Consider the following 11,022-nt stretch of genomic DNA (forward strand, 5'->3'; position numbering starts at 1 on the left):
CCCTATTTCAAGATTCAAAATAAAATAAATGAATACCTACAGTAATTATCCAATAGAGAAATATCACAAATCTTTTTTTACAATTTTAAATTATGTAGTTATTGATTTATTAAAAATAAATTCGTTAAAATGAATTAAGTTGACCTCGTGGTGTAATGGTCAGCGCGTTTGTCTGTCGTTCAAGAACTCTGGTTCAATTCCTGACATGGTTGATATAAAATATTTATTAAAAGGGGTGTTTTCACACTAGAATATTTCATAGTCCCTGGACCGGTACCTGAAGCGTAAGACTGATCATCTTACTTTAAAGATAAAAGAAAAAGATCAAGATACGCTGAGATCGGTGTAACAATGCAGTGCCCTATGCACCATTAGGTGTGGAAAGGAATAATGAATGAATGAATGTAGTCAATTTTAAATTAGTGTAATTAAGCAATGTATCGTTTCCGCGGAATTTAAAAATAATTTTTATGCTACTAATAAGTACATTTTTTTTTCTTTACTGAATTTCATACACCCTTATTGATTTAAAAATGTAAAAAAAGCATATTTCCCTAATATCAAAGTACGAAAAATATTTATAAACGAAAGAAGATGAAAGTACCTACGCGTCTGACCGAAGTACCTACTTAAGAATAAACAAGGAAAATATTTTACTATTAACTCGCAACAATTCGCAATTTGACGTTTCTTGTTTCTTATTAGCCACACCTCTGTCTATATTTTGCCTCGTCTTAAAATAAACAACACAGAGCTAGCACGCTGACGCCAGAAAATTTACAAATATCGCTGAGATGGCGGGGCTCGCCGGCGCGGCGGAAGAATACTTCTCCAGTTTAAACTCGATCGCGTCCCGGATCCATTCAGACATAGAGGAAACTAAAAACGCGTACGAGAACCTCTGGGAAACGCTAAACGACGCGGAGAAATCCGACATAGTCGACGAATGCATCATTAAGCCGGAAATCGCAGTCAAGTACGCGTTCCTCGACCCCCTGGACCTAGACATAGACGAAAGGAGATTCGACAAAACGGACATTTTATCGTATTTTGACATCCAGTGTGGGCAGAAGATAATCCGCGACGAGTCGACCAAATACAGGGACGAGCATTCGTCTCCATTTAGTTACTACAACAAAAGCCAGTTAGATCTTTGTTCTTTCGCCGAAAAGCGTCCCGCAAAGCCGAAACCGCGTGTAAAACCGACAACCCCGCCGATACTGAAAAGTGAACTGGCATTGTCTCATTCCAAGGTGCTTTCGGAGCTGAAGAACGCGTTGAAATCGAGCGAAAAATTCGACGCGAGTGAAACGAAAGAGTGCCAGATAGAGTTTTCTCCGAAACCCAAGTCGGAAGACGCGAGTTTGAACTCTTCCGGGGGGTTTATATCGAAATTGATCGGAAATAAGCGGCCGAAAGGAAGTGCCGAGGAAAGGGAACATTTAGTGTCGCCGGAAAGACAGTGCCAGATTGTGGCGTCCTCCGATAATTACTTCAAAACCAATTTTCACAGCGGCGCGGTGAGTGCGAGTGATACCCCCACGGAACCTAGCAAATATACCAAGGAAATTACTATTAAAAAATGCAGCGTTGCTTATAGAAGTTCTTCGGGTATGTTGTTTGTTTTATATATTTTTTCAACGTTTAAACAGAGTTGGAGAAGGGAACTTGAAAATATAAGCTTTAACACGGCTCATGACTATAGTCCTTAAAATATAGCTTGATTAGAATGACAGTTCTCAGCCAAAGTGACGACATAACTTTGTAGCAATGTCTAAGGAGTGATTTATATTGACACATGAAAAATCAATCGTATCTGGCGTGTTAATGAATTTTTTTAATTCAACGCTTGACATATAAATCAACATAAATGTATAAAATCAGCTTTAAAACAAAATTAACCTTATCATTAATGACGTTCTTACAAGGTTCAACCATTGTACAAAAATGTTTGATATAAGACAAATTGATCAATGTAAATTGATTGAATAAAAAAAAATCATCCATGTTTTTCATGAAAAAAGTATAAATGTCTTAATTTTTGGTGAATAATTGTCTTTAATACACTATAATAGGCATGTTTTTGCGTTTTTATATCAATTTTCGGAAACAGAGTTTCATTTTTACATGAAAAAATTGATTTGATCGGTACATGATCGGTAATTTCCCATCACTATTGACATTAGTTTGGCAGCTGTCATTAAAATGATTAAAATCAAGCTTTATTTTAAGGACTATAGGGTTGCCAAAACTTGTATACGGGCAACCTCCCGTTGACGGCGGGGGATGTGTTCTGGACATGGCCACGACAAGCCAAAGTTTGCAGTCAACAGATCAAACCGGCCTTTGCCTGCTTTAAAAACTACTCCATTTTGAAAATTTAAATGATGCTTTGGCATGGTCTTTCATTTTGTTGTTTTGTTGCGCAATTGAACGTAGTTATGCAGGAAGCAGCCAGTTCAAAATTTTGGAAAAATGAGGTATTAGTGTTGTTGGTGGAGTAAGGTCGATTCTGTTATCTGATATCGATGTTATGCTAAAAACAGCCAGGCCTTGCTTACAAAAACTATGAAGACTCAATTAATAAATTGAATGAAGATCTACAGAACATATCGTCATGGCTAAAGATAAATAAATTGAAATTAAATGTTAGTAAAACAAAATATATGGAAATAGGTAATAAAGCACATGGCATAACAATGAATGTAAATATTGATGGTAAAATTATTGAAAGGGTTGATGAAATGAAATACTTGGGAATTATTCTTGACTCCAGATTAAATTTAACATCACACTTTGAATATATACATAAGAAAATTTCAAAAAAGATTTTCTTCCCAGGAAGAATTCGAAAAAAAATAAATAAAAAGAGTGCAGAACTTATATACAAAACAATAATTGCCCCTCATTGGGACTATTGCTCTACTATATTATATTTAGCTAACGAGGGAGACATAGACAAGTTTGAAATACTACAAAATAGAGCAATGAGAATTATACTGAAAAAAAGCCAATATAATAGTGTTGAAAAAATTAGAAAACAATTGAACTGGATAGGAATAAAGAAAAGACTAGTGTATAATGTATTTGTATTTATATATAAAGTGTTTAATAATATCATGCCAAAGTATTTTATAAGTGAAATTATATTAAATAGAAATGTACATAAATATAGGACAAGAAATAGAAATAGGATAAGACTACCACTTAAGAAAAAACAAAATCACAAAATAGCTTAATGTATAAAGGGTTAAAACTGTATGATGAGATGCCTGAAAGTATGAAGAATGAAAGAAAACTTACGGATTTAAAAAAAAAATGTTATGTTTATTGTAATAATGTAGTTATGTAAGAAATATTTAATAAGTATTTGTTATAATTGTAAATATATTAGTTAATATATAATGTAATATTAACTAACTTAAGTAAATAAATAAATAAATAATAAAAAAGTTCAAAATCACCTTCTGAAAATAGTGTTTATAAATCACAAAAATGGCATTTCTCAATATGCAGAAAACACACACAGCATTAGATTAATATCACAGTATAGATGCTGATGGGAAGATTGACAAGTTCAGAAATCTTGTCTTGTTCCATTTCGAGGGTTTTTTTTAAATATTTTTTTTATTCAAAATATTGTTGATTAAACCAACTGGTAGTTATAAAAATAGAAAAGTTTTCTCAGACATTGCCTAGATGGTGAAATAATTCAGTCAGATGAATTTCATCCACATCAATAAAGGTTTCAGCTCTTCAGTTTCAGCTTCACAGAAGTGGACAGATGGAAGAGTTGAGGAAATGTCGAATGGCGAATGTTACACAGTGTGTTAAACATCCAATGTCAGGTCATAAGCCCTGTAATTGCCAAGACTTCAATATTCATCATCATTCCCTTTCCGCACCTAATGGTGCATAGGGCACTGGATGGGTACACCAATAGCAGCATATCTCGATAAATTTCGTAATATGAAGGTAAGGTGATCAGTCTTACGCTTCGTGTATCAGTCCAGGGCCGCGATCATGAACGGCTATCTTCATCGGTATATACTGAGACGGTATGAAGTAATATCGATATTTATGTACGAAAGTGTGGATATTTGCATGAAAATTCAAAGTATCTCCCTCGGTAGTCGGTAATTGAACATGTTAATAAAAAAAGTTGTAAACATATTCTATTTTTCATACAGAAAACTTATTTTAACTTTGTAGATAAACTTGAAGACATTTTATCTTCCCATCATAATGGAGGCCCAGGGACTATGAAATATTCTAGTGTGAAAACACCCTTTTAAATAAATATTTCATATCAACCATGTCGGGAATCGAACCCGGGACCTCTTGCATATATATATGAGACTTCCATATTACCTTCACAAAATGTTTTCCCCTCCCTGTGAAATCCACCCTCGCCTACGAACATTTTAACACACTCAAAATATTTCATTACTTTTGTTTTTTCTAGGTCTAGAAGAAGCCAATGCACTCCTCGGGATCGGCTCCTCTGTATCGGGTGATACGGAGTCCTCACTGTGCGACACGGATGAATCTGTTCCCTGCTCGTTACCTAAAACGGGCCTAGATTTCTTAGACAACTGGTAACAGGAGCACCCATCAACATTTATATTGTCAATCCTCAGAATTTGCACAAAAATACGACAATAGATTAAAATTATCACACGCATGATTTGAGACAGTGCTATAAATCAATGAGAAAGTTTAGCGGTATACGATATTGTTTTTTTAAATCATTTCTTAACCGTTTTAGTGCTAAGCAATTTTGGCAAAAATAAATGAAAATTGCTATACACATATTGATTAATTTAGAGGAAAAAATAATGGTGTCAAATAAAACACTAACTTAGACAAATATCAATCAATTTTATTAATTATTTTTGCATTATAAAGATAAAATGTTTATTGTTTATTAATGTTTATTAAACATAAAGTGCGAGGTTAGCGTACGTGCACTCCCGCGGAGCACCGAAAACACACTGAAACTCGCAGCGCTTTTGCGCTGCGCCGCAATTTTCGATACAAACGATCGCAGCGCTTTTGCGCCGCGTAGCATTCTAACGGTTAAACAAAATTATAATTTTTTAAAAAAGTTGAAATTTGAACATAAGTTCCCGCAATTCACAAGTTAGTTTGCTAAATGACGCATAATAAATTACCACATTATTTCCTTACTAGCTGCATTAATTTTTGCATTCTCACAGTATTGTATATGTGCATGCGTTAGTGTGAGTAAATATACATTATAATCATCTAAATTTGTTGCTACAGAAATGGAAATCTTTTTCGAGAAGGGAATATGGGAGTTTGGGCATTTACAGGGCTTTTGACCTATCATTGGCTGGTTTAAGTGGCTACTTTACCCTCTGTGTAACATTCACCTATGTTTAAACATCCGTGTTTCCTCAACTCTTCCATCTGTTGACTCTCTTGAAGTAAAAGAGCTAAAACCTTTATCGATGTGGGTGAAATTTATTTATTTAAAACTTCAAGTACTTTGGCGGACTCATTGCTAAAAGCAATATCTTCCAGCCAACCAAAAAGATTTATCTGACTGAATTATTTCAGAGCAGCTTAATGCTGATATGCTTAAATCTGTTTTAACAAAAGTTACCCGTTGGCATATTTTAACTTTTCCTAAACAAATCTAGCCCATTTTTCATTCAAGTTATTGGGACTACAAGAGACCAGCTCTTGTGGCAGTTTGTTCCAACCATCAACATTCCTATTGCTCAGGAAATGCTTCCCTGGGTTTAGGTTTAATCTGGTCTCCAGCCTGAGACTGTGTCTTCAAAGTCGAGCATCTTTTTTTAGTTTGAACATGGAATCCAAATTTGGGCAGCTATACTGACTGTTGTGTATTTATGTCTGTTATGTCCTTGATATTTGCACACAACAGCATTCTTCTTTAAGGTCCGAGGAGGGTAATTACCCACAAATTTACATGCCTCGCACTAGTAACTTTTTCTCCTAGGATCCACTCATATCATATTATAATTTGTTGCTTGCTTATTTTTTTGACATTTCGCTTTCGATTGGACTGTAGTTGATGGTTTGAAATAAATCTTATTTGACTAACAGACTGGGACACTTAAGCTGCTGACTGTTTTTATAGGGACACAAAATCTCATACCGTATAATTACTTCAGCTTCACATAGACTATAGCAGTCTTTTCGACACCACTGTCTTTTAGACTGACGACATTAGCCACCATTTCCTAAATGATAGACAATTTTGACAGCTATTCTAGGCATAATTGCAAAATAATTAAATTATGCGTCGTTGCATTTGACCATAGCAGAAAAAAATCTAAGATTTCGTACAATAATTTAAATATATATTTTTTTAAAATTCATTGTGGTGTCAAAATTACGCAAATTCTTTTGAGTCAGTTAAATAGTGCACAGAAATGTGTTTTTTACAGGCACTAAATTTTCTCATTGAATAGTATTTGTACTTTTTCTGTGGTAAGGAAAAGATAGTTTGCGAATTCTGACCATTATTTTTACCGATTAAAAATGTATGCAATATAGCGTTAAGTTTTGTAATTTTTTACATTGTATTAATTAACTATACATGCTATTGAAAATGTTCTATGTAAATAATATTTTTGAATACATTTTCAATGGCCTATAGTACGGCTCAGTCAAGTATTAGTATATAAATTTATTTGTACGTTTTCCTGAAATGTATTAGTTGTAGAAATGCCCAGTGATTAATTGTTAAAGTGTACAAAATTATAATTAAATCCTGTAAAATACCATAGCTGGAATTCTCGCATCCATTAGAACTCAAAGACACAATAAATGTCATAGAACTCAGAAATAAAACATATGGAATGAATTATGTGCGACATACATTTTTTTTCAATATGTCTTTGTAAATTTGCTAGAATTCTCACATTCACTAGAACTCAAGTCTTGTATAACTGAAATAAAAAACAAAAAATATATATTTTACTTTTAAAATAGCTGAAATTCTCACATTTACTAACACTCAAGACTGTTACTAGTTTTTTTTTTTTTTGTATACACATTACATCATTTTACGCCTTTGTAAAATAGCTGGAATTCTCGCATTTACTAGAACTCAAAGACATAATAAGTGTCGTAGAACTCCGAAACAGGAGTGATAAATTTACAAGATGCTCTTCTGTTACTGCGGAGTTGCATTCTACCTACGAATATTATACAAATGGTATGTAGAGTTTGATCAATTTTTAATGAGGTTTGTTTTGTTTTTAATGTTCATGGAGGTTGAATTGAGAGTATTTATCATGTGACAAAAATAAGAATCATCGAGCAAAAATGTATTTCAGAAAATAGCTACTGTATCGCATAATTGAGGGTACTAATACCTTCTAAAAGCAAACTTAGAAATCTCCACCAAAAACGGAAAATTAGTTATTGATGTCAAAATGAACTATGCATACCTCATCATCAGTGGCGTTACAGCCCATTGTGGGCCCTGGCCTCCTCCAGAATTTGTCTCCATTCGTCCCTGCATCCTGCGGCTCTTCTCCAGTTTGTCAGGCCAATCGCTCTAATGTCACTTTCCACATTATCCAGGCATCTCAATTTTGGTCTGCCTTCCGGAGTGGTATAAAGAATCTTTTTTGGGGTACAGTTATCATTCATTCTGTGCACATGGCCCAACCATTGTAATCTTCTTATTTTGATGAATTTTGCAATGTTGGGTTCGCCATACAGTGCCTCTAATTCGTGATTAAACCGTCTCCTCCACACTCTGTTTTGGTTGACAGCAGCAAATATCTTCCTTGATATTTTTCTTTCGAATACTATTACCATATTTTCATCTCTTTTGGTCATAACTCGGCATTCGGCACCGTATGCAATGACCGGTCTGAGGAGAGTTTTTTAAATAATGGTCTTAGTTTTTCTAGTGAGCAATTTGAATCCCAGATGTTTAAACAAGCCATAATAACATCTGTTTGCTGCCGATAGCCGTGCTCTAATCTCGGTACTATAATTGTTATCATTAGTCATTCCAGTACCTAAATATTTAAAGGAATTGACATTGTCTATGTGGTGTGACCCAACATCATGCCTGTTGTACATGGTTTATTTGTGACTTTCTTGCAAACATATATTTAGTCTTAGATGTATTTATTTTAAGACCCTTTACATACCTACCTACCTAAATAATAGCGTAATTCAAAACCGTCTCTAAATCTTGCAAAAACAGATTTCAATTATACTACTTGACACCGCAAACTTAGCATTCTCCATTGAGTTGGTGAAGCATAATTACAAATCTCACAATTCTTTTTTTAAGTTTTTGCAAATATCTCCGTAACTCCTTCAATGGAGATTTCTAAGTTTGCTTCTTATACCCTCAATTATTCTTTGGTCTAGCTTCCATATGTGCAAATGTCATCAACTATCAAATTATCTTGTGCCTAAATTTTGTAAATGGAGTCTAGAATTTCAATGATCCATGCGCTCTGTAATGCGGGATGTGTTGTATTCTAGCTCAAAAAATTATAATGCCGAAAAACTTCTATAGAATCAATGGAGATTACTTGGGTCATTTAAAAAACGCGTTCTAGTTTTAATCCATTTTTTTTTACTTGGATTCCGTCGAGGCCGAAGGCCGTCATGATACTTTTTAAGAAGCCAGACTCTCGTGGGATTTAATTAATTTTTTAATTGCGTATTTATTGCCCATTTCGCATGCCCACAGACCAATTTCAAAATACACACTTTTACCGTTGAACAATGAAAGTAAAAACTAGCTTTATTATTTCAGAATTCGGTTCATATTTCTAAGCAATTTCTTCTTAAGCTTCCAATCGGTGTAATAATAATACTCTTAAAACTGAGAAGTCGGATGTTAAACTTTATTAAGGTGCCAGGATTTGCATCCACATAAGATCACAAGCATTTTGTAGATAACATTTGATATTTTGAAAGTATTAAAAAAGAAATGTTGTTTAAAATATAAAAAAACCATTACGCTGTTTCCGTAGAGGTAGGCAGAGATAATAGAATGCCACACCGGTCTGTCTTTGTATACATATCCTCTTCATCTACATTCATACATATTCTCATGCGTGTGCCGATTATTCCAACTTTTGACATGTCCATATCCAATGTTTTTTTTTTTTACTTCCTATTACAACATACGCTTTAAATATTTTTTCCAAATACAGATTATTTGATCAATTAATTGAGGCGCTGAGAGCCAATCGAAGCAAACATCAGGCCGTCGAATATTCGACACTTCAGCCGAGAGCGTGCCTGAATGTTCGGTATTCAGCCAAATCAGTATTCGTGGCATTTTTAGTAATTACTCCCAACTAGGTAACTTCAAAACAATATTTTTTTGGTTAACCGCTAAAAACGCTAGCTACCAATAGATAAGTTGTGCATTTGAATCATAATATTATTTTTATTTTTTAAATTTATTTATCAAAAGCAGGTGCTTATAGTTAAGTTCTAATATTCAGGGTGTTCACTAAACCCTGTCATATCCAAAACCACGATGATCAGTATGAGCAAGAAGACATATTGGTACATTAAAATATTTTTTAAGAACGAACAAAATTTAAAAAAATAAAATATTAAAAAAAACAAATGATTGCTTACTTCTGCAGGGGAGAAACGAGTGGGGAGGGGGGGAGTCTGATACACCGACAACCGAGCTCCCCTCACTTCTCCACTGCAGAAGTAAGCAACCATTTTTTTTATTTTATTTTTTTGAATTTTCATAGTTTTAAATATTTTTTTTTAATAGGCTAATATGTCTTCTTGTCCATACTGATCATCGTGGTTTCGGATGTGACAGGGTTTAGAGAACACCTGTATATACATAATCTTATCTCTTAAATTCTATAAGCATATAAAAACTCTTATTACTATGGAAAAAGAAAGAAAATATGTACAAAGAAAATAAATAAATCAAAAATTGACCAAATAAAAAAGAAAAACACAAAAAAATTTCAATATAAAAAATACGTTCTAAAAGCCAGATTCTCAGCAGACGTCTTTCTCTTGAGCCAGATAAGTTTTTTTGATTTTTTATATTTAATAGGAGCATATTATACATTTTCGGTATATTGTACTCTAGTGTTCTGTTCCCGTATTTATTATTGAATTTAGCGAGAGCTAGTCCCATCTACACTAGTGAACCGAGTATTATATACATGCTCTAATTTACTTAAATGGACTACTGGTCTTTGTAGCGTTTATGGAAGAGGATATAAATACGGCACCCTCCGTGGTGTAGTGGTCAAAACGCCTTGTGATTTTTCTCAAGCCTGGGTTTTCTGTGCTCCAATTCACCACTCATTGGGCCCCCTGGCCTGTTGCGGTGCAAAAAAAGTCTTAGTAGTTGACTTAAAAATTCTTATTTTGAAGTTACCTAGTTCTAGTAAAGGCACCATAAATATTTAAAGTGATGATTTAAAAAATATATTTGCCATTTTATGATAAACGCATTCTCAAGAATGTGTCATTGTTTACACACATTTGTTTACTCAACATGTTGCTCATACCATTGCAGTATTTATTATATTTGAGTCAGTGACGTTTTCTTAAATGCGACGCCAGAGAGTTTGCATAGTGTTTGACCTACATTAATGAAAAAAAAACATAGTAAAATTGTAAATATTTTTTTATATTACAGTTGGTTTTCGACTTTTGTATAACCTCAACGCTTTACAGAAAATGATTTTATACAAAATTTAATTAAAATATAAGTAAAACAATCGAAGGGTACACGGTTAAATCGAGATTATTGTTTTTTTTTTTTTATATATTAATGTCATTTTTTTTAGTCAAAACTAGCAAAATCTGTCTCGTCCTACAAATTGTAGGAAATAAATATGGAGCCACGACTTCCAACAAAAACATTCAAAATACAATGATTGCTTCAATGAGATTGTTTTTGCATGTTCAAAAAATATGTAAAAAAATAAATTAAACATTTTTTTAGAGTTTTATGAGATTGCATGTAAAAAAATATTTTATGTTATTATTTTATAC

General features: G+C 33.4%; 1 protein-coding gene across 1 annotated transcript; it reads left to right on the forward strand.

The window, feature by feature from the left end:
- The first annotated feature begins 731 nt into the window (after nucleotides 1-731).
- On the forward strand, nucleotides 732-6,280 carry LOC148279883 (uncharacterized). The gene is made up of 2 exons (XM_088229251.1): nucleotides 732-1,611; nucleotides 4,466-6,280. The coding sequence occupies exons 1-2, from the start codon at nucleotides 795-797 to the stop codon at nucleotides 4,600-4,602; spliced, it is 954 nt and encodes a 317-aa protein (XP_088085377.1). The 5' UTR covers nucleotides 732-794; the 3' UTR covers nucleotides 4,603-6,280.
- The last annotated feature ends 4,742 nt before the right edge of the window (nucleotides 6,281-11,022 follow it).

This window comes from Micrasema longulum, unplaced genomic scaffold, assembly GCF_059751315.1.
Source record: "Micrasema longulum isolate JH-2025_06_02 unplaced genomic scaffold, ASM5975131v1 h1tg000654l, whole genome shotgun sequence".
NCBI classification, from domain to species: Eukaryota; Metazoa; Arthropoda; class Insecta; order Trichoptera; family Brachycentridae; genus Micrasema; species Micrasema longulum.